Source organism: Aricia agestis, chromosome Z (assembly GCF_905147365.1).
Source record: "Aricia agestis chromosome Z, ilAriAges1.1, whole genome shotgun sequence".
Classification (NCBI taxonomy): Eukaryota; Metazoa; Arthropoda; class Insecta; order Lepidoptera; family Lycaenidae; genus Aricia; species Aricia agestis.
This window is the reverse complement of record NC_056428.1, coordinates 14,191,405-14,216,202: the sequence shown is the minus strand read 5'-3', so window position 1 is coordinate 14,216,202 and position 24,798 is coordinate 14,191,405. Positions and strand designations below refer to the sequence as shown.

At 36.1% G+C, this 24,798-nt stretch overlaps 2 protein-coding genes across 2 annotated transcripts in view; one reads left to right on the top strand and one right to left on the bottom strand.

Annotated features, from left to right (window-relative positions):
- Positions 1 to 271: 271 nt before the first annotated feature.
- LOC121738285 (DNA topoisomerase 2) lies at positions 272 to 21,948 on the top strand. The gene is made up of 19 exons (XM_042130248.1): positions 272 to 467; positions 4,279 to 4,516; positions 5,423 to 7,322; positions 7,487 to 7,626; positions 9,734 to 9,936; positions 10,127 to 10,275; positions 10,991 to 11,228; positions 11,610 to 11,767; positions 13,343 to 13,551; positions 14,017 to 14,157; positions 14,509 to 14,647; positions 15,058 to 15,181; positions 17,368 to 17,523; positions 17,811 to 17,954; positions 18,841 to 18,957; positions 19,757 to 19,928; positions 20,417 to 20,676; positions 21,175 to 21,329; positions 21,556 to 21,948. Exons 1-18 carry the CDS (start codon positions 453 to 455, stop codon positions 21,325 to 21,327), a joined length of 4,656 nt encoding a protein of 1,551 aa, XP_041986182.1. The 5' UTR covers positions 272 to 452; the 3' UTR covers positions 21,328 to 21,329; positions 21,556 to 21,948.
- LOC121738288 overlaps positions 19,947 to 24,798 on the bottom strand; it is a 110,033-nt gene continuing 105,181 nt past the window's right edge. Inside the window, exon 7 of the mRNA XM_042130251.1 lies at positions 19,947 to 19,957. The gene's annotated coding sequence lies outside the window, so the exon portion shown is untranslated. The remainder of the gene's footprint in view (positions 19,958 to 24,798) is intronic.

The following is a 24,798-nucleotide window of genomic DNA, read 5'->3' as shown; positions in this document are numbered from 1 at the left end:
CTTCTATTATTATACATTTACATACAGTGCATCAGCAGCATATTCAGCTATCGTTCAAGAACAAGATATTTTGTTCGATAACGTAATTGATTAAAACATAAAATGAATTGAAATTTTTTTAATTTTACAATAACGTTTTATGAGACTTTGAAAAGTTTAAGCATATTTTTTTAGCATAATTTTATCGCAATTGGCATAATTTTGGCAAAATTTTAACAGCAGTTTAGCAAATTTTGTATGAGTCGTGTTGGCAACACTGTAAAACACAAAAAATCAAGTCAATTCCGTTATTTCATGGCGTTCGGCGGTTCTGTAATTATATTTTGTTGCAAATCGCTTTAAAATGGTGTGTAAAAGCTAATAAAGCTATTTTATCATCAACTATTGTCTTGTTTCAAAGACGTATTGTGCAAAGCGTTGATCGCTCTCGTTTTATATGTACAACAAACAAGATGGCTGATATAAAGGTGAGACTCTTGGCGGCATTTTTATTGTTCGGTTACATTTTATTTATTTATGTACCCAATAATTAACACGTGTACTGTGTACAATGATATACTGCACTATCTAAAATTGCTATTGATAATGCTTGGATACTGATTACTGAATGCGCAATGTTTTTAACGTCCAGCGTCTGCTGCATTTAAATTTTAAAAATACCAAATGTAATGCTTGCAATCATATTTTGTAAGTATTTCTCGTTAAAAATCACTTTCAAAAGATAAATGACTGTATTTTTATATTTCATATATTTTCAATTACAGTTCAAAATTAACGACCATTTTTTATTTGTTTACCTACATACATTTTGGGAAATAATAAAACGAGCGAATAAAAAATTACTTTGCGACTGATGATGAACATACTGTTTTAATAACATGAGCGGTATTATTATAATTTGACTAAGCGAAAAACAAACTAAACTAACAACTAAGACTGGGTTGCACCAGAGGCTTGGGTAAAGTTAAAGTTAAATATGGCGTCCAAACACCCCATATTCTCATACATCTGTCAATTTTTCCGGTTATAGTTAAGGTTAAAGTCAAAGTTAGTTGGTGCAATCCAGTCTAATATTGATTTATAATAAAATCCAGAACGAGCTTGCAAAATGTGGATTGCGATTAATCTATTTCAGATATTAAAATTCTATCCGAGCGACTGTATTACTAAGTGAGCGACTGGAAATACATAGCGGGCAACTTCAATATTAAAAATAGATTCAATTTTCCTAAGTGAGGTTATTTATTACGAGCTACTAAAAAGTTCATTTTGAGCAAACTTTTGTGAGCTGCTTTATTAATGATAATTGGTTACTGATATTTGAGGTTTCATATATTTTATATTTTGATACGTGTTTTAATGAAAACTACATATTGTTAAATGCGTGCGAATTCAAATGGGGGTGGGGCGACGAATCGTTGCAGTCAGATGAGTTGGGCTGCGGACCAATACGACTTTTTTGGGTTAGGTTAGATGGTTGAATCATAATTGAAGCCAGTTTTTTTTTTGGTATAGGTGGCCATTAAAATTTTACCCATTTCTTTGACATTCCGTTAAGGATTATAATTTGTGTAATTTATTAATGATTTTATATATAAACGGGGTTTACCCCCCCTTCCCCTCCCCCCCTCCTCCCCTGCATCTCTAAATTGTTGGGTATGATTCTAAATTTTTACCGTTATATAATAATTTATGTTCCTACAAATAGAACAATACATATTTTGGGATCATCAAATCAAAGTATGAAATCCTTTCTATCTCTGTTAGCTACCACTTTTTTCACATATAAAATTGTCGTTCCTCTTATCCAAATGAAGCTACTCACAAAAAATTTGCTTGATAGTAATAAAAAAAAAAAAAATCTATCCATGTACTGTGTACAAGGATATACTGCACTATCTAAAATTGCAATTGATAATGCTTGGATACTGATTACTGAATGCGCAATGTTTTTAACGTCCAGCGTTCTGCTGCATTTAAAAATACCAAATGTAATGCTTGCAATCATATTTTGTAAGTATTTCTCGTTAAAAATCACTTTCAAAAGATAAATGACTGCATTTTTATATTTCATATATTTTCAATTACAGTTCAAAATTAACTACCATTTTTTATTTGTTTACCTACATACATTTTGGGAAATAATAAAACGAGCGAATAAAAAATTACTTTGCGACTGATGATGAACATACTGTTTTAATAACATGAGCGGTATTATTATAATTTGACTAAGCGAAAAACAAACTAAACTAACGACTAAGACTGGGTTGCACCAGAGGCGTGGGTAAAGTTAAAGTTAAATATGGCGTCCAAACACCCCATATTCTCATACAACATCTGTAAATTTTTCCGGTTATAGTTAAGGTTAAAGTCAAAGTTAGTTGGTGCAACCCAGTCTAATATTGATTTATAATAAAATCCAGAACGAGCTTGCAAAATGTGGATTGCGATTAATCTATTTCAGATATTAAAATTCTATCCGAGCGACTGTATTACTAAGTGAGCGACTGGAAATACATAGCGGGCAACTTCTTTTTTATTTGTTTACCTACATATATTTTGGGAAATAATAAAACGAGCGAATAAAAAATTACTTTGCGACTGATGATGAACATACTGTTTTAATAACATAAGCGGTATTATTATAATTTAACTAAGCGAAAAACAAAGTAAACTAACGACTAAGACTGGGTTGCACCAGAGGCGTGGGTAAAGTTAAAGTTAAATATGGCGTCCAAACACCCCATATTCTCATACAACATCTGTCAATTTTTCCGGTTATAGTTAAGGTTAAAGTTAAAGCTAGTTGGTGCAACCCAGTCTAATATTGATTTATAATAAAATCCAGAACGAGCTTGCAAAATGTGGATTGCGATTAATCTATTTCAGATATTAAAATTCTATCCGAGCGACTGTATTACTAAGTGAGCGACTGGAAATACATAGCGGGCAACTTCAATATTAAATATAGATTCAATTTTCCTAAGTGAGGTTATTTATTACGAGTTACTAAAAAGTTAATTTTGAGCAAACTTTTGTGAGCTGCTTTATTAATGATAATTGGTTACTGATATTTGAGACTTTATATATTTTAATACGTGTTTTAATGAAAACTACATATTGTTAAATGCGTGCGAATTCGAATGGGGGCGGGGCGACGAATCGTTGCAGTCAGATGAGTTGGGCTGCGGACCAATACGACTTTTTTGAGTTAGGTTAGATGGTTGAATCATAATTGAAGCCAGTTTTTTTTTGTATAGGTGGCCATTAAAATTTTACACATTTCTTTGATGTTCCGTTAAGGATTATAATTTCTGTAATTTATTAATGATTTTATATATAAACGGGGTTTAACCCCCCTTCCCCTCCCCCCCTCCTCCCCTGCATCTCTAAATCGTTGGGTATGATTCTAAACTTTTACCGTTATATAATAACTTAAGTTCCTACAAATAGAACAATACATGTTTTGGGATCATCAAATCAAAGTATGAAATCCTTTCTATCTCTGTTAGCTACCACTTTTTTCACATATAAAATTGTCGTTCCTCTTATCCAAATGAAGCTACTCACAAACAATTTGCTTGATAGTAATAAAAAAAAAAAAATCTATCCCTGTCCTTGTAGTCCCTGAATAAAAGTGTTTTATCAAATAATTATTTCATATTCATTTTTTTTGTTTTAATGTGTGCTCATTATACTCTGCTCATTAGTGTATTTTTCAAAGTGGTTCTTGGTATTCGAAACACTTCATTTAAGATAAAATGCCGCTCAGTATAAATATTACATTTGCCAAATATTGAAAAAAATGCAGGATGTAATGTTGACACTCAAACAGACATTAGGTCGCTCGAAAATTATAAAGCTGCTCATTTTGTATTTTAAGTAACTCAAATAAATAATTTATAAGTAGCTGTTCTGTTAATTTCTCGTCACTCACTCTCAGTCGCTCAAATAGTAATTCTGTAACCCAATTTAGTAATTTTGACACCTAAAACTGTAATTTACAGTCACTCGATTAAATACTACCCATACATTTTGTTTTATTTTATATGTTCCTTTTTGGTTAAAAAAAAATCTGTCTTATAATTATTTTATTCTTTCATACTAAAACCGAAAAATGAATGATTAGCTAGGCTATTGTATAAAACATTTTCTTTTAAAATTACTTCGAACTGTTATACTTACAATATGTTTTTTTAGATAGTTAATATATTTTTTTAGTTAAAATATTTTTTAGATTTCTCATTGTTTTAACCATAAAGATTACAACTTTTTCAGTCTATGTTTAATAAAATGAACAATTCTGTTCAAAATGGCAATGCTGACGCTGCGCCCGCTCCGGCCAAGGGCAACAAAGGCGCCATCGAGAAAATATACCAGAAAAAGTCTCAACTGGAACATATTCTACTGAGACCTGACACATACATAGGTTCTGTTGAGCGGGCCACAGAGAATATGTGGGTTTTTGACAAAACTAAAGAGTGCATGCAACAGCGCCAATTGACTTATGTACCAGGTAGGACCTAGTAAGCACACATGTATTTTATTCTAAATACAGTGTAAATTCCATGTAATGTAACTCGATTTAACGACAAACTCTCTAAAGTGCCGAAATCATTTGTCTTTGGTTGGTTTAGCTTGTCTACCATACGATGATACACTCTACATAGCATCACACCCACTCTCAATAGTGACAAAATCATAACGATTGAGTAATAAGAAGTACCTTTTAAGTTACGAATATTGGTAAAAACTGCACAGCTGTGTACGTTTTTAGGGTTCCGTACCCAAAGGGTAAAAACGGGACCCTATTACTAAGACTTCGTTGTCTGTCCATCTGTCCGTCTGTACGTCTGTTTGTTGTACATGTCCTATACAACAAACATGATATTTGTGGCCTTCTTTTCTTAATATCAATAATGGCAACAGGGGTAGGCATTTAAAAATTTCACATTGGTCTTAAATATATGTGTACTTTAACAATTAATAATAATATTTAAATAAAATAAAAATTTAGGGGGTTCCCATACAAAAGACAGTAAAAGGTCACTGTGTGTGTATGTGTGTGAGTGTGACGAAAATGCTTTGATTTTACTTTTCTCCATTTAACGACAACTCTCTATAACACCATAAAATGCACAGTCCCTTCAGTGGCATTATAATATAGAGTTTACACTGTATTTATGAATTAAAAATAATATTAAGATCATAGACAATATCATAATATATAATAATATATAAGTCATCTCTTTACCATACGTAATCCGATTTTTTGCTGTTTATTTTATTAAAAGGAAAATCTGTGCCTGATTTACTAGGGGTCCGTAGTATAAAAGGTTAGGAAAAACTGTTTTAAAGTAACACTAATTATGCAATTTATCAAGAAAATATATTGATCACTATTTCTTCTGTTTAATTTCAGGTTTGTACAAAATATTTGATGAAATATTAGTAAATGCAGCTGACAATAAACAGAGAGATCCCAAGATGGATGTTATAAGAATTGACATTAACCAGGAGTTGAACTCCATATCTATTTACAACAACGGCTGCGGTATCCCAGTGGTAATGCACAAAGAAGAAAAGATGTATGTTCCGACTATGATCTTTGGACACTTGCTGACATCTTCTAATTACAATGACGAGGAAGAAAAGGTCACAGGGGGCAGGAACGGCTATGGTGCCAAGCTGTGTAATATATTCTCAACTAAATTCACTGTGGAGACAGCATCCAAACAGTACAAGAAACATTTCAAACAGACCTGGGGATCTAACATGACAAAGGCATCCGAACCGAAGGTTAAGGAGTCGGGCAAAGATGATGATTTTACAAAAGTGACTTTTAGTCCAGATTTGGCTAAATTTAAAATGGACAAGTTAGAAGATGACATAGTTGCTCTAATGTCCAGACGAGCATACGACATAGCGGCCTCCACTCAGGGTGTCAAAGTTTATCTCAACGGAGAGAGACTTAAAATTAATAAGTTTAAGGATTATGTTGACTTATATATTAAGGGCAAGGAAGATGAGAATGGTCATCCATTGAAGGTTATTTATGAGAAAGTTAATGATAGATGGGAGGTTGCCTTCACACTTTCCGATGGAGATTTCCAGCAAGTATCTTTCGTTAACTCTATAGCTACCACGAAAGGTGGTAAACACGTAGATAATGTATCCGATAGTATTGTTAAGAATGTTCTAGAAGTATTAAAGAAGAAAAACAAGGGTGGTGTGAATATCAGACCCAACCAGGTCAAAAATCACATGTGGATATTTATAAATTGTCTAATCGTAAACCCAACTTTTGATTCACAAACCAAGGAGCATATGACTCTTCAAGCCAAGAGCTTTGGTTCAAAATGTACTTTCTCTGAGAAATTTATTACCTCTGTGACAAAATGTGGTCTGGTTGAAAGAGTGTTGACATGGGCTAAGTTTAAAGCACAAACTGAATTAGTTAAGTCTTCAGGCAAGAAACAGAGCAAACTGAAGGGCATACCTAAGTTAGAGGATGCTAATGATGCAGGAACTAAAAATGCACATCTCTGTACATTGATTTTAACTGAGGGAGACTCAGCTAAAACTCTCGCTGTGTCTGGCCTCAGCGTAGTGGGCAGGGACCACTATGGCGTCTTCCCCTTGAAGGGTAAACCGTTAAACGTAAGGGATGCATCGCACAAACAAGTATTAGAGAATGTAGAAATAAGTAATTTAATTAAGATTATCGGCTTACAATATAAGAAGAAGTATAACACATTGGACGATTTAAAATCATTAAGGTATGGTAAAGTGATGATTATGGCTGATCAGGATCAGGACGGATCCCATATCAAGGGTTTGATCATAAACTTCATACATCACAACTGGCCCGAGCTACTAAAGCTACCTTTTCTAGAAGAATTTATAACGCCCATCGTCAAAGCAACGAAGAAGGACAAAGAGATATCATTCTATTCATTACCAGAATTCGAGGAATGGAAGAAGGAAACTGAGAATCATCACACATACAATATAAAGTACTACAAAGGTTTGGGTACCTCCACATCTAAGGAGGCTAAAGAATATTTCCAAAACATGGATAGGCACCGAATTAAGTTCAAGTACGTAGGAGCTACCGATGACCACCACATTGAGTTGGCTTTCTCCAAGAAAGGCGCCGATCAACGTAAGGAATGGTTGACGAGCCACATGGACGAAGTTAAACGGAGGAAGGAGATTGGTCTACAGGAGAGATACTTGTACACTAAAGACACAAAAACTGTGACATATTCGGACTTTGTTAACTTGGAGCTGGTTCTCTTTTCAAATGGTGATAATGTTAGGTGAGTAGATTACAAATTGTTGGCACTAGCACTTACTTGGCAATAGTTATTTAAAACTTTAGAATATACCTTGTGTTCATGTTTCTTTTTTTAATTCTCAACAAATAAGCAAAAGTTAGGCAATGTGTCTTGTGCACAAAATTATTAATTAAAAAAATTTACAGATCCATCCCATCCATGATTGACGGTCTGAAGCCTGGTCAACGTAAAGTGATATTCACATGTATCAAACGTAATGACAAGAGAGAAGTGAAGGTCGCGCAACTGGCTGGTTCAGTTGCTGAACATTCTGCTTACCATCATGGTAAGTCAATGTAATAAAATGCTCATGACAGTCTTTATTTAATGTTGTCTTCTCACGGCGCGTAATATAACGAGCCTCGCCGCGCCAGCAGCCACGAGTCGTGTAAGAGCATTTCTCAAAAAAAAGTGTACTTTCTATCTAAATCTTTGTCCCACATTTTAAAAGATGTTTTTCTATAAATAAAATAGACCATTACCCATTTCTATTAAATTTTATATGTAGTAAGTTAAATAAATTCAGTAAAAAACATTTACAAATTAGAATTATATTAATAAATTATTAACTATAAAAATATTTTGAAAACCGGTCTAATCTAGTTGTATGAAAAGTGAAGTGTCCCAATTTCATACCTTCCCAAACAATTGATTGTATTTGTAAGGCCTAGCGGAAATTTTTGAAACAACTTATGTATTTATTTAGGGCTTCAAGACCATAAATCATTTAAAAAGAATATTTGGTCTTATTAGAACAAATTGATTTAATAAATAATGTTTTAATTGTATCGCGGAAAAAGTTCCTCTTTGAAATTCCTTTTTTGTGACCATATTTTTTAAAATTTTGGAGTCTATTTTGGTATAAATATGTTTTAGTATAGTGGCAAAATTGTTAAGCTCGATATCCATCTTATTATCGTTTTGATATTTCTTTTACGTTCCACGTGCGCGAACAGAAGGTTGTCTATTAGCATAGTGGTCCAGAAAATTTCCAGTCCTTGTTACCCAAGAAACGCAGGTAAGCTCTAATATTATTATTATTTCTCCCTAAGATCCATTAAAGCTCCCAATTTTGATTTCGTAAGTCAAATCATAAACTTAGTATTAGTTTTAGTTGTACGCGTATACAAGTTGAAAAGTTTATTTACCTTTATTTGTTACTTCCTTTTTTGTTACTTTTGAGTGGTAACGTATCTAAGAAAAAGAAGGTAACAAAATAGGAAATTGTAAGGCAGAGTGTTGACTATGTGATTTTTATTATAATAATTATGAAAATTACATGAGTCGCAGCCAAGCTTTTAAAGATTCTATTATTTGCTCATCTTGTTTTGGCAAGTAATTTTAAGCAACATTGATATTTTTGATTATTATGTAATAAGATTAGACAAACAATATTTTGTTTCAGATACTGATTTATTAACCAAAGGATCATAAAGAAACAGAGAAATGATACTCTTGAATATAACAGACTTTTTTATTTGTACTACTGTGTAGACTAGGTTTAAGAAATCCTATTTTGTTACCAGAATTATATTTTGGTTACTGTCCCATAAAAGCGGGCGCATATTTCTTTGGTTTTTTAAATATTTTATTAGGATATTATTATGTTTTTGTGATGAAGACAAAAATAAATACTTCGTTTTTGCATTATATATGTATAAAATAAATATACAAGATAAAATAGACTCAATATTGTAAAGATGAGAAAGAGTTGTGGCCGAATAGTAACGTAAAGGAAACATTACTGCCTATATTTTAAGATTTTACTGTTAAAAATAGACAGATATTTTAAAAACAAATTAAATTTAGTTTTACTATCCCATTAAATCAAATAAAATTTCTAATAACACAATTTTACATTGAATTTACGTAATCTAGTAAAGGTAACAAAATAGGAAATTTTCTACACCTCGGGTTTGTTTTAATAGATTTTGCTATTTATTAACATTTTATATCTGAAAACAACCCCTATTCCAAATTTTGTAGACATTTACCCATATCTTAAAATAAAAAAATCGGTAATATTTGAACATTTTTATTTTATCATATTTTCTAAAAAATGGTACAAATTTTTTGAGAAACGCTCGTAAATGTAGTGGCTCGAGAAGTCGCGTCTGATCCGATTGAAGTCGGTAACTTCAAAGGTGCGGGTCGGCGCGGCTCGAGCGGCTCGTGATATTACGCGAGAACGGGTAGCGCGGACTCGCCTGTTGGCTCGTGCTCGCCCGTACAAATCGGCTCGGCGCGGTGTAGCTCGTGTAATATCACGAGCCGCACCGCGCCGAGCCGGTTTGTGCGCCGTGAGAAGTGAGCATTAGGCTAGGTGGCAAATGATTAAACATATCGTTTATTAAAAAATAACTACTGTATATTAATATCGCCTTTTATTCCAGGTGAGCAGTCCCTCGCGATGACAATCGTGAATCTCGCTCAGAACTACGTGGGCTCGAACAACATTAACCTGCTGGAGCCGCGCGGTCAGTTCGGTACTCGACTCTGCGGCGGCAAGGACAGTGCGAGCCCCCGTTACATATTCACGCTGATGTCCCCGCTCACACGCATGCTGTTCCATCCGCATGATGATCCTCTATTGGTGGTGAGTATATGGTAGTTATTTCAAGTAAAATTAAAGAGCAGCTGTTTAGGTCGGTCGTGTCTGCGGATAGTGTAAAAACGGTTTATTTGTTTTGCACATTTTCAAGAAATTAAATTGTTAGATTGAAAAATGGAGACTAATTTGTAACATTAACATTTTTTGTTTCTAAAATATATACTGTGTTTTCTAGCACGAATATGAAGACAACCAGAGAATAGAGCCAGTACACTATGTACCCATACTGCCGATGGTGCTCGTCAACGGTGCAGAGGGTATCGGTACAGGCTGGTCCACCAAGATACCCAACTACAACCCCAGAGATATAGTAGCTAATATAAGGTACGTGGTAGATTTGTCTCGTTCAAGACTTTCAAAGAGTAGAAAGTATAATACAAATCCTATCATGCTGTTATTTCAGAATAAACTTTTGACTTTGTAAAATACTGGCCTGATTTAAGAAAATTTTAAATTGAGTTTTTACATAGTAAAGAATTTAAGAAAATTTTAAATTGAGTTTTTACATAGTAAAGGGTCTTTGGAAAATTTTGTGTAGCAAAAATAATACACTTATCTACCAACCTGGTTGGCTCAGCATACAGATAAAAGTCAACCATTATTACTGTAATTAGGAGTTAATAATAAATTTGAAATCTATCCTCAGTACAAGTCTATACATATATTTTAACCTATATAATAGTATTTTAAAAGGATAAAACCGACTTCAAATTGTACGTAATTAAGCATTAAAATTCCCTATCTCAAAAACTACTGAACCGATTTTGATGAAAGTTGCAGTATTCCCTAAGTTGAACAATATCTGGTACAATAAAAAAAGAATCACTTAAATCGGACTTGTAGTTCCGGAGATATGCGTGCACAAACATAAAAACATACATACATACACTTGAAATTTGGCACATTTGTTCAGAAGCTGTTATAGATTAACATAATATACAAAAATTGGGCAGTTCTTGAAATATTACATACATACCCGTCGAATTCAAAACCTCATTTTTTTTAAGTTGGTTAAAAATATATTTAAACTCCCTTTCAGACGCATGTTAGATGGTGAGGAGCCAGTCCCAATGCATCCATGGTACAAGAACTTCCGAGGCACCGTAGAAGGGTATGGAGACAAGTATGTGATATCTGGAGAGGCGGCCATCTTGCCCGGAGACAAACTGGAGATCACTGAGCTGCCGGTGGGCACATGGACTCAGAACTACAAGGAGAATGTTCTGGAACCCATGCTTGGTACTGACAAAGTTAAACCACTCATTTCGGAGTATAGGGTAAGATCTTTTTTTTTTTTTTTTTTTAATGTTTAAAATAAGCAATCTAGTATTGCAAAACACTCTGATAAATATTGGATGAATTCCTGACATTTTCTGTGCTCCATCTATATCCTTTTGGAAATTGCACAACCTGTTATTTAGAGCTGCACATACTACTAAATATGGATTAGTTATTTAGGATTACAAAGTCGAAACTTCATGATTTTACAACTTACAAGTTACCAAACAAAATATATTAATCCTAGATACAAAATATTTGATAAATTTTAACATGTACTTAGCAGATACTAAAAAAAAAGATTACGTAATAAGTATGTTAATTGTTTTCTATCCTATCCTAAGATGGATTTTTTGTAAGCTGTACTCCATTATGTCCAGGAGTACAACACAGACACAACAGTGCGGTTCGTGGTCTCTCTGCTGCCAGGCAAACTGGCCGAGATCGAAGCGGAGGGCATACACAAGGTGTTCAAGTTGCAGACAACTATCTCTATGACCTGCATGAATGCCTTCGACAATAACAACTGCCTGAAGAAGTAAGTAAAACTTTACAATATAAAATAATAGCATTGAAAATTAATAGTAAGCCTGACTTAGAAAATCAACTGATTATAGGGGCGTTCCACGCCAAGCAGACAGGAAAAATAGTTAATGTCTCCAATTTTGATAATATTTGGATATGTTATACCAACACGTGTTATTAATACGTGTGCCAAATATTCTTGTCATATATTCGTTCAAAGCCGATTATAGATTGTAAAAATTATATATTTGAATATTAGGTCCTTACATATGAAATTGGCGTTTTGTATGGAAGGAATATAAAGTCGATTTTTTTTTTGTATAATATATTTAATTAGTCAAAGTATGTACCATTGTTATCAATGCATTTTTGCCATCTTAAGGGTAGTTCGTTGCTCCCTTTATAAAAAAAACGAAGGGACGAGAGTCAATACATTCTTTGAATGCAGTTTGGACTGCCACATCAGAGTTGAATTTTTTTCCTTGTACGAAGCTTTCCACATTCCGAAAAAAATGGTAATCGGTTGGAGCAAGGTCTGGGAGCATGGTGGATGTTGCAGACATTCCAATTGCAGCTCCTCCAGTTTTGCGGCCGTCTGTTGTGCACTGTGTGGTCTAGCGTTGTCCTGAAGCAGCAGTGGCCTAAAGCCATTGACCAGCCTTGGTTGTTAGCAGTTAGTTCTTCCATCATGGTTTGTAGTTGCTGACCGCCGTAACCGTTTGGCCAGATTTTAGAAAGCTGTAGTGAACGACACTGGCACTAGTCCACCAAACACTCACAAGTAAATTTTTCTGAGTCAATTTTCGCTTAGGGCAGGATTTGGCTTATTCTTGGGGACAGCCATTGCGACGAACGCTTCCGATTATCGTAAAGGATCCATTTTTTTATCACAAGTAATGATCCGATTTAAAATCCCTTCATTATTGTGTCTGTTGAGCAATGTAACGCAGCAGTCGACGCGTGTTTTCTGGTTTGCTTCACTCAATTCATGAGGTACTAACCTTTCAAGATTTTTTATCTTCCCAATTTGTTTCATGTGGATCGAAGCAGTTTTATCACTTACACCAAAGCCTGCTGCTGCTAACTCTGAAGTGGTTTGCGATGGATCCGCTTCCACAATGGACTTTAATTCTTCATTATTCATTTTGGTCTCCACGGGGTCGTCCACGGGGCTTGTTCTGAACGTCGAAATTTCCAGAACGAAAACGTTGGAACCAAAACCGTACCGTGTTTTCTTTTGTGACACCAGCGCCATACACATTGTTAATTAATAAAAACTTAGAACTGTTTCTGCAGCACTCGTGCTACAGTAGAACTCATATTCGTAATAAAGCGATATTTCAATTTTTCCATTTTGATTTGAATTTGGAAGTCTTAACCAAAGAGGAGATAATTATTTGAGATCAAAGTGGCCTACAACAAAACGCCAATTTCATATGTAAGGACCTAATAATTGCTGAACTTGTTACTCCATCTAATGAGCTTGAATGAACGAAACAAATGCAAATTTATTTTCTTTATTTATTTTTATTTTTATATATAATATAATGTTGTCCATTCAGCGAAAACTAATACAATGTATTTCCAGATACGAGAAAGTCGAGGAGATTCTACGCGAGTTCTACAACGTCCGTCTCCAGTACTACAACAAGCGTAAGCAGTTCCTTGAGGGGCAGCTGCAGGCCGAGGCGGACAAGCTCACCAACCAGGCCCGCTTCATTGTCGAGAAGTGCGATAAAGGGCTAGTGGTCGAGAACAAGAAACGGAAGGCCATGGTGGAGGAACTGATTAAGAGAGGTTAGTAGGGTTATTATATTACTATATGGTAGAGTAAGAGTAGAGAGGTTATTAGGGTTAGTATATATCCCCGTGAGAATTTTTTACGCCGGTTCTTCTCGTCGGGTTATTTCTCGAACCGCGTCACCACGTAGGACGTTCTGAGAGTATTTGATTCAAATCGATTCAGGAAAAAAAACAGCTTTTATTTTATTTATTTATATGTGTTTTAAAACGTTATGTTTAATTTAAATATGTTCAATTTTCATCCTTTTGCTGTTAACAACAGATACATTGTTTGTCTAATATTATGTTGAAGATACTTTTTGACGGATGCTTGTAGGCTGATTACCGAATTGTCTGACAAATCAGTCATGTCGGTCATTCGTCAACTGGGTAATGTAAGAGTAGCCATATTGTACAGTGTACATATTTCAACCCACAACTCTATGTCTATGTAATTATCAACTTATCTCCTTTATCCAGGCTATGCTCCGGACCCAATCGCTGAATGGAAGAAAAAGGCGTCTAAGATGCAAGGTCTCAGTGCATTAGAGGAAGAGGAGGCGGCAGAATCAGAAGATGAGCCAGAACCTGAACCGCAGAAGGGAAAACCGGTTGATCCAGGTAGGGAAAACTTATTTTTTACAAAATAAGGGGGCAAACAAGCAAACGGGTCACCTGATGAAAAGCAGTTACCGTCGCCCATGGACACTCGCAACATTAGAAGAGCACTTGCAGTGCATTGCTGGCCTTTTAAGAAGGAATACAATCTCTTCTTGAAGGTTTGCAGATCATATTGGTCCGCAAATACTGCTGGTAGACAGTTTGTTCCGTGGTGTAACCTCACAAAGTTCAGTTGATGTTACTGTAGTAGCTATTTGTAGCTCTAACTTTCGTTACTGTAACATTATGTAAAACTATTAAAATAATTTTATAATTACTTTTCAGCTTATTGACTTTATTTAATATCCACAGAGAAAGCATTCCAGCAACTGAAAGAAGTGAAACGGTTCAACTATTTGCTGGGTATGTCTATGTGGATGTTGACCAAGGAGAAGAAAGACGAGCTCCTCAAACAGAGGGACCAGAAGTTGGCCGAGCTCAATGCCCTCAAGTAAGTATTTTATCCTGAAACATACTACTTTGACAGTGAACTCTATATAATATTATGTTGAACATACACACCCTAATGTATTATCAGTTTGTTTTGTTAAGGTGATCACATATTTAGTATTCGTCGTATGAAATGATGTGAAACTTCTCACTTTTGTCCGCACCGTACGCGCCGCATTTCGTGTGCCATGCGGTGCGTGTGCGGTGACAAATGTGCAATCACATCTACACTTTGTAGTTTCTATATGAGTGAGACTCATTAGGCTAATATTGAAATACGCGCCGAATCAGAAAAAATAGTTTGCCTTCTACAGAAAGATTTCCTCAGAAAAAGGGCACTGTGATACGCAAAAGTTTCGCCATCCCTATCCTAGCCATTGTTCCCTGTGACTGTGTTATCGCTCTGTCCAGGGAGAAGACGCCGGCGATACTGTGGCGCGACGACCTAGACGTGTTCCTAGAGAAGCTGGAAGAAATAGAAGAGAAGGAGAGACAGGAGGAGAGCGCCACCAACAAGAAGACGGCCAAGGCGCAGGTTAGTGGTTGTCGAAGAAATGAGGGATGTTTGGCGCTATCAGAGTAAACGGAACTAAGAAGTAGGCCGACTCAGAAGAGATCTCGTACGTTTGACGTAGTATATCATATCGGCCGGCGCGCCCGGTACTAATGCGGTACCAAGAATTGTGAAACATGTTGAAAGTCACAGCCACGCCCAACTCGCGTATATCCGCCCGTTTTTTTTATGTCGAGGCAGTGTTGCCAATTTAGCATATTTTATGCTAAATTTGGCATATTTTTACGTTGTTTAGAATATTTATTTGTTGTTTGGCATATAGCATATTTTTTAGCATATAATTATTTAATAAAAATTTAACCATGAATCAAATGATCTGATTTAATTCATAAGCGTGTGTTCTAAAATAGAGTAATAATTACTCTGAAAAGAGTATTTATTACTCATTATTATCACTACCACATTCTAACGCCGAAATTGAACGCGTTTTCAGCCAAATGAATGTAGTAAAGACTTCGCAACCGTTTGTCGGTAAAATTTTTAAATGCTATTTTATACATCAAATTTGGCCTAGAGAGGACAAAGAAAATATGCTGTTATTCTTACTCAGTTCCGGATAATAATCTTCTATTAATATACATTTACATACAGTACATCAGCAGCATATTCAGCTATCATTCAAGAACAAGATATTTTGTTCGATAACGTAATTGATTAAAACATAAAATGAATTGAGATTTTGTTGATTATTAAAGATTTACAATTAAATAACGTTTTATTAGACTTTGAAAAGTTTTAAGCATATTTTTTTAGCATAATTTTATCGCAATTGGCATAATTTTGGCAAAATTTTAACAGCAGTTTAGCAAATTTTGTATGAGTCGTTTTGGCAACACTGTGTCGAGGTACTCCTTAGTTCCGTCTACTCTGGCGCTATGTAGCCATAGGGTTTTGTCGTGTCAAACAGCTTTAAAATGTCACGAAATAGCTTCCACATGCCACGATATAGCTGTCATATGTCTGTCTGACACGACATTTGACACGATATTGACACGAAAGACCCTACTGTCCCTCTGGTGGCAAATGATAATATATCGAAAACCCTCATTGGTACGGTTGTTGTATCAGCAATCAGCATAGATGGTATCATAGCTTATAATGTCCTTGGGGCCGGTTCTTGGTTCAAATGCTTCTTCAACATCTTGCGATTAAAGAGGCATGAGAAAAGGGCCCCAGGAGTTAAGATCTACTCATAAGAGTGCTGAGTGTTAGTAAAAATGACTAAGAAGTAATACTTAATGCTTTCTAAAATAAAATGTGTTTTTTAAATGTCAAACTATGTATTTCCTATGCTTACAAAGATGGACAGGATAAAGAATATGAAGGTAATTTTCTCCTCTTTATTAATTAAATACGCAATATTTGTTTACACGCATTGATTTTAGGCCTAGTTATATAACACAGGTCAACAGTAAAGGTGTCTGAAAATTAAAAGCTGTTTCTGTAAGAACTTTGTGCCCCGATCACATGTTTCTAAGAAATTTTCTTTCTATCAGCTCAAGTTCAAGAATCTCGAATTTTAGTCTTTTTCAGAATCGCTTTACAACTATTGAAATAATTTATTTTCATGAATTTTGATAAAATATGTTTAGTAAATATACACAATATCTATTATTTAGATCTCAAATTAAATTGCATATTATTTTTTTTTATTAAAAGTGAGTTGTAAACTAAACTTTCTTTTTTCATACAAAAATTGTTACTCTACGTAGTATGAGCTAGGTAAAGCATTTTGAAAACCGTCATAACATTGGGGAAATTAGTCATAATTCATTGAAACAAGTTACATTCTCAATAAGAAGTGTCTCCCTCTGGCATACATTTTACAAAACTAATAAAAATAAATACTTTCAACTGCAACGTGATTCTGAAATGGGCAAAAATGCGAGATTTTTGAAACTTTGGAATGAAATATCTTAAAAATCTGAGCTCATAGAAAGAAAACTTCATAGAAACATATATCATGCACACAAAACTCTTATAGAAACTGCTATAAGTTTGCAGGCAACAAATTTTTTTTCGATTTTGTTGACCTGTGTAATTTGCATTTTTGTTATAATAAAGAAAAATTTTTGTTGCATGTGACTCTATTGGACCAATTTTTACAAAATTTAAAACAAAAGTATTTTATTTTATAAATTACACAGGCCGGTAATAAGAAGAATAGAAAGTCAATCATGGAGATCATTCCATCAGAGCACGGAAGACGTATTGAGCCCAAGATATCCGAGGATCTCATCAAGAGGATTAAGGCAGCAGAGAAGGCCAAGATCAAGAAGGAAGTGAAGAAGGAATATGATCCGGTAAGATTCAAGAAGTGTTGATGAATGATTTGATATCTAGTTACACTTATAAATGTGGTTTTGGTATGGTACCAATGAAGTGTAAGCTGCTGAATTGTACATTTTAAGTGTTTGTAAGAACAGTTGTAAACTTTAACAACATTAACCATATTATTTATAAAAATGTTAAGTTAAATCGTGGATTGCGTGAATCTATATTTTTAATCTTTAACAAATGTTTTTTGTACTTTTTGGAAGACACATTCTATTATGTTCATCTTTTGAACGGTTGCTAATTAACTTGTAAGGATGACCCAACGGGAGTGAGTCCGGCCAGCGGTGAGAAGAAACCGAAGGCGCGAGTCAAGAAGGAAAAACCTGAGAAAGTGGAAAAAGAGAAGAGCGACGGACTTAAACAGACCAAACTCAACTTCAAGAAAGAACCTAAGAAGGTAAGAATAGAGTTACTATTAGACTGGCCATAAACGGACCGCAAATTGCAGTCGAGACTGAATGCTCTAGAGCAGTCGCGTTGAAATTTGCACCGACCGCTCAAGTACTGCTCGAGTGGTATTGAAGATATTAATTTAATATGAAAACTGCAGATCGCCGTGTGGCAACTGCATTTTGCATCGGTTTATACTAGAAGATGCGGTCCGTCTATGGCCGGCCTTAAGGCCAGCTGCACTAGGGCCGGTATAAAAAGTCAGTACTCAAGATGCATCTCAGTCTCAAGACACGGTTCAGGCTCTGTGATTGGTTGGCTGTCAAAATTTGGACCAATCACAGAGCCGAACCGCGTCTTGAGACCGGGTCGCATCTTAAGTACTGACTAATTATACCGGCCTAGGTCTTCACTTCCCGTTGCATAGTACTGAAGTTTTGTGTAGCGTAGCTCCGCTTCCGATAGCGCGGCTTACCTCATATAATTTCATTCAGAGTATATAATATGGTCGTAACGTGTCGCGTCCCTCCGCTGCAGCGTAGTGTTGCCTAATGCGGTCTCACATTTATAAAATTTTATGACAGCATGACTAAAAATCACTATTTTTACTTTTAACTCTTTCAGCGCTGCTTTTTTCGCTTTGGTCTTTCTCAATCTAACCTAGGGCCCGGTGATCAATTTTATTGTGCAATGTTACATATTGTGCAATAAAATTTACGGATAGTATAGAACGCGCCCGCCTTTCGATCTTATTGTCAAATAAATTGTATGCACAATAAAATTGATCATCTAGACTCTAGAGTCCCACTAACGGACACATACATACTCTGAAGCATTATCACTTTGTGACACCTGTACCAGTACCTATAATAATTGATGTTTATGTTTTGCAGAAGAAGATGAACTTCAGCGGCAGCAGCTCTGAGGGCGAGATGTCGGGGTCGGACGTGGAGCCCGACGTGCAGGTCGCGCCACGAGAGCGAACATCATCCAGACGAGCCGCCGCCAAGGTGGGCCCGACCGCTTACTCATAGTTCGCTAATTTTGTCAATGAAGTTACATACCCAAAATGTATGGAATTTGATAATTTGCATTGCTAAATGATATGGACCTTGAGTTGCTTGAAATCAAATAACTTTTTCAATTTCTAACTTCGTTGTCGAAACTATAGTGAATGCAATCAAATGACGTGGAAATCAGCTTTCCTTTTTACTTACTCATGTAGGATGAATACGTTCTAACTTCTACCTATTATAATGTTAAAGATTGTTATTTTAGAAAAAAGGGTTTAAGTATTGCGCAATAACGTAATCCCCGCTCACTCGCGAGTCACTACCCTACTAAAGAGAATTAGACATTGGACACCACGCAATTTTGTCAAAAATAGTTTACCAACTCAAGTTCAAAGTTGCCGTTTGAACTTGAGTCGGTAAACTATTTTTGATCGAGGCGCAATACTTTAAATAAATAATGTCAAAATTTGTATAAAATAATTTGCTTCGTTATCCTCTCTACAGGGTGTAACAAAAAATAAGTGATAATACTTTAGGGTGTGTACGTGTTCCTTGTAGAGAGTTCACTGTGAAAGTAGCAGCGCTGAAAGACAAAATTTTTTTTTCACTTTTGTATGGGGAAACTCGTGACGCTCGGGCCCTTGCCCATACAAAAGTGAAAAAAAAAATTCGTGTTTCAGCGCTGCTACTTTCACAGTAAAATCTCTACAGGGAACACGCTAAAGTATTATCACTTATTTTTGTTACACACTGTATATACGTTATAGCTATACCGTCTATATTCTGCATATTACAGGTGCAAAAGTACAAGGACGGCGAGGAGTCGGAGTCGGGCTCGGAGGTGGAGCTGCTGGACAACAAGCTGGATTCGGACGCGGAGGCGCCGCAGGCACTGAGTGCGAGTGACGACGAGGACGACTTCAATGTCAGGAAGAACAAGGGCAAGAAGCCCGCTGAGATGGACTCAGGTGGGTTATGTTACTGTGTGTTGTAAAGCCTGGTACTAACTCGGCTATATTTGTTCTGCGACATGTCGCTGCAACATTTGCACGAGCAGAAGTTGGCAACATGTCTTTAGAGGAACTAGTGTTTGTTCGTTAAACCACACTACGGAGTACGGACCTAGTGTGTTTCGTCCCCACTCGACAATATTTGACGCTCAACTGCATGAAGGAGCCGCGCGTCATGTTGTGCGATGTTGCTGAACATGTTGAGTGCACTTTTTGCGCACCAACTGTTGCATGGCGGATGGATCTCTAATCTCCATATCTACCAGGCAAAATATTGTGATACGCAACATTGCATAGCGGCTTGCGACGTCAACATTTGGTGCTCAATATAAATATATTTTAGTGCATAAAAACTGGTAGCACTTATAAACAAATGTTGTTGCCAGCTTATTACCAGCACGTTGATTAAAAATTATATACTCATTAGGTTTTTATTCGAATTTCAGATTGCCTATTCGACTCGTTAATTGAAGAATCCAAAAAAGAGGAGAAGGAGAAGACGAACAATCATCAGCCCACGACGGTTATATCGAGCGACTCCGAGCCGCCCGCGCCAGAGCCGACCAAGAAGAAGGCAGCGCCCAAGAGGAAACTCATGAATGTTGACAAAGAAGACAAGAAAGAGACCAAACCCAAGAAAAGGCCCGCTAAGACCGCGCTCAGTCTAGACAGCGATGAAGAAGACAGCATATTTGACACTAAAAAGGTAAGTTTATTGGGTTGACTGTTATTTTCTTGTTTCTTTTCCTGCCACTATATTTTTCGTTCCAACAGACGAGATAAAACATGAAACATACTGAATGTTTTTAAAATTAAATAATTTTTGAATGATTCATTCATAAAATCAAGTGAACCATCTGCTATCAGCTTTAGGACTCATGTATCAGCATTCAGCAGCTTCAAATATTTTGTCTCTCTGACAAATCCCCTTAGAGACGCTTTCTTATGAGTTATGACTATGTAATATTATAGACGATACAGTTCAAATATAGAAGATAATATCATTAAGAAGACATGCTTCTCCATTGGACACAATAATACAACTTTTAGTTTAGGGTTATTTTATACTATATTAAACTGCTTTTTCGTTATAAATGCAAAATTTCGTACTATACCATTCTCTACCATTTTTTACACTGGCAAGAATCGTTTACTGAATGCAACATTTCGTACCATTTCAATTTTGTCACTGGCAACGTTTCAGGAGAAAAAGAAGGCTAACCCGAAGAAGAAGCTCAAGAAGCAGGTGTCTAGTGGGAGCGAGCCCGAGCTGTCGGATGTGCCGGCGCCGCGCGCGCCCACGCGGCCCCGCGCCAAGAACAACTATCACTTCAGTGACGGATCCGATGAGGATTAGAGGTAATTTTCTTTATTTAATACTTCCGTTACTAAAAACTACATACAGCGTGCCAAGACAATGCAGACTTGGAAGTTTGAATATCTGCGCTGCGTGAATGATTATTATCTATGGACGCTTCACACCACGTCAGACATGTCACGTCAGACTAGTTTTGTCCCCTTAGTGCGGTTGACTGTAGTCTGATTATTATCTTTTGTAATAACGATACTATCTTTTGCTTTCCAGAATTAGCAGCGAAGGACAGATCTGAGGCTAACCCGAGACTACTGCGCGCAGTAGTACCGCGCGTTTTGTACAATATTTACAGACAGATAAATATTTTCGTATGTTTCTTTTACAAGTGTGTTTTTCAGACGCGAGTATCGTACCGTAGTACCTTTTAGTTTTGTATTGTGACGTTGGCATTTTCATGTTTTTGTGTTTCTGACATTGTAAATAATACATTTTTTCTACTTTTCCAATGACTTAACTTTTAACATTAATTTACTTTTCTTTGTTTCTTACGACTTTTGTTTATCGTCTATCGATATTATTTTTTCTCTCATTCCATGTAAAATGTCAATTAGCGTTATTTAATGTATGTTTGATGTATTTGTTGATTCCATTTTTATCACGCGACTAAAATAAGTATGAGAATTGTAAATAAATAAATTTAATTTTTTCATACGTTTCATTAAATTTTTCTGCAGACTGCACACTTTCTGTTGGGTAATATTTATAGTGCGTTTCATCAAATAGTTCCTTTGCCGTCATGTTGGCACTAATGCAAATTAGTGTTGCCTCAATATCTTTACTGTGTTACCTTAAATTAGGGGAGATAATAATATGTTATCTCAAAATACTTTAATAATTCCCTAATTTTATATAATTCTAACTTTCGCCCGCGGCTTAGCCTGCGTTAACGTCTATCCCCCTGGGACCGTTCTTTTCCCGGGATGAAAGGTACCCTATGTCCTTCTCCATACCCCAGACAACGTGTACTTATGAAATTTTCTTGATGATCCGCTTAGTACTTTATGCGTAAAGTCGTAACAAACAAACAAAGTCACTTTCGCATTTACTAGCTAAGAGCCGAGCTTTATGAGGGCTCGCATCGTTACACCTTGACTGACTGATGATAACACATTTACATGTAAATAAAATTACTATGTTAAAGCACAAATCAATAGGCGTGATAGTTTTTCCGTAAAGTGTACCACAAAATGTACAGGTTTTGAGATATACTAGGGCTCGCTTCGCTCGCCCTGATAATAATAATATAAGAAAGTACTATCTTTTACCCTCGACTTCGTTCGCATGACGCATGTATGTAGTTTTCGTCACTAGAAGTGCGTTTAATCAAATAGTTCCTTTGCCATCATGTTGGCATTCCTGTCTGTTAATAACATAAACACGGTAGACACGCTCTGCGAGTATTCACAAGTTTAACTGTATTTCAGGTTGCTGATGCTGAAACTGATGCTGGTAACCCTATTTCACTAAGCTGAAATGGCGGCAACCTGAGTTATTCACATTTATTGGGCCCCCGTTACGTTTGTCACGTTCACAAAACACTTTCACTCTTAACACCATCATTCTTTCATCACTCTTTAATGTTTTCGGCATGATTTTCTGACGAAATCACAGTCAAACTTATGAATACTCGCAGAGCATGTCTGGCATGTTTACGTTATTGACAGACAGTAATGCCAACATGACGGCACAGGAACTATTCGATGAAACACACTCTAGTATCTGACGAAGCTGACCAGCTGCATTATGCATAAACAGCAGACGACCAGGTGGACGTGAAAGCGTAGATGACCTGAGCCCCTAGCCAAGACGTTTTCTTTATAGCTACTTTATTAAATCGCCCATCAAAATGTATGTAATTGACATAAGTCGAATCGACTTCATATTATCGTCGACGAATGTTTATGTCAATTCCATACAACTTGTGGCGCATTTTCACTGGTCGATATCCCGCATGCGGGATGCGGGAGATTTCTGAAACGCATGCCACAGGGCCCGCTTTCGGGGAACTGTTTTCATTAGTCGATAGGGCCCGTATGTCTTTCCTTTCGAATCGAAATTGTATTGAAAATGTATTTGACTCGCGTCCCGCAAGCTATATCGACCGATAAATTTCATTGGTCGATATCACGGTGGGTATAAAGCATGCAGGCAATCTCCGCAGGCGGTGCGAACACGTATCGACTTGTAACTTTCATTAGTTGTTATCTCGGCTGCGGGGACTCCCCGTATGCTGTATATCGAACGAGTTAACGACCAATGAAACTGCGCCATTAATCGGCGATTCTATAAAGAAGCGATAAAGAAAATGTGTTTGCTAGGAGACAACGAATAGTCGATACTTTAATATGAAGGATTTCATATAAGCACAGAATAGATAATAGTACAATTAATATTAGTGTGTTATATTAACCGACAAATAGAAAAAACGATTGTGCTTTAGACCACACAACTGAAGTAAAATTTCTTGAGCTTCGTTCGCCTCGGTCGATCATACTTTCGTAACGTTCTCGTCACACATTTACCAGCTAAGGCTGCGTTTCCACCAGAGATGTGTTGCGAGGAATGTGTTTTTGAGAACCAATAGAATCGCTTCATTGACGTGAGCTTGCCATGACACCCCTCAGCGCGGCGATGCTATTGGATCTAAACACCAGAGATGTGTCGCGAGGAATGCCTCGCAACACATCTCTGGTGGAAACGCAGCCTTACTCCCCAAGTCAAGCATGCGTGCAGAAGTTTGAAAAAATATGCGCACTCACCTACCTCTCCGTAGTCCGTTCGCCTCACTTGGTCAAACTTTTTGTAACGCTCTCGTCTCGCATTTGCCAGCTTAGGCTGCCTTCACATTAAGTCGCGAGTAGTGCGGCAGACGCGCGACTTCTATACTAAAACGAAGGCAGCCTTACTCCCAAAGTATTAGATGTCACACACACACACACACATGGCGCATGTGTGTGTGTGTGTGTGTGACATCTAATCTTTTTTGTCAGTAGAAACGTATATACTTAATTAAAATAATACAGGGTAATATAAAATGCATATTGTTGTTAAAATATTTATTTTGTTTACTAACAGTGTTACATACAAATTCTTAATAATATATTGCAATATCGAAAAAATATTCTTCCAAAAGTTTCGTAAAGTTATACTTATTACGACTTATCGAATACATTTAATATGGCATTTTATAACAATCTTATTATTAATACTATTATTTACAAAATGTTATTTTTATATTTGTATTACAATACAAGCTGTATTTTCAGCTATTTCAAGTCGGTTCGAAATCGGTAATTTTAAATATACTTACTCAATGTGTAATAAGCTCATTTAAAGAGCTTTTTATGCAAAACAGTGCAAGAACTTCTTAACATAATATATTTTTAATAAGGATGCCATTTTCTTTAACCCAAGAAAAATTTAATGTTCTTGGTTAAATTTCATACCTATCAT

What these genes read in the sequence shown, in the direction of transcription:
- LOC121738285 (XM_042130248.1), top strand. An exon ending in AATAACAACTGCCTGAAGAA is followed by an intron (nt 11,768 to 13,342) that starts GTAAGTAAAACT and finishes ATGTATTTCCAG; the next exon opens with ATACGAGAAAGTCGAGGAGA. An exon ending in TGAAGAAGGAATATGATCCG is followed by an intron (nt 17,524 to 17,810) that starts GTAAGATTCAAG and finishes TTAACTTGTAAG; the next exon opens with GATGACCCAACGGGAGTGAG.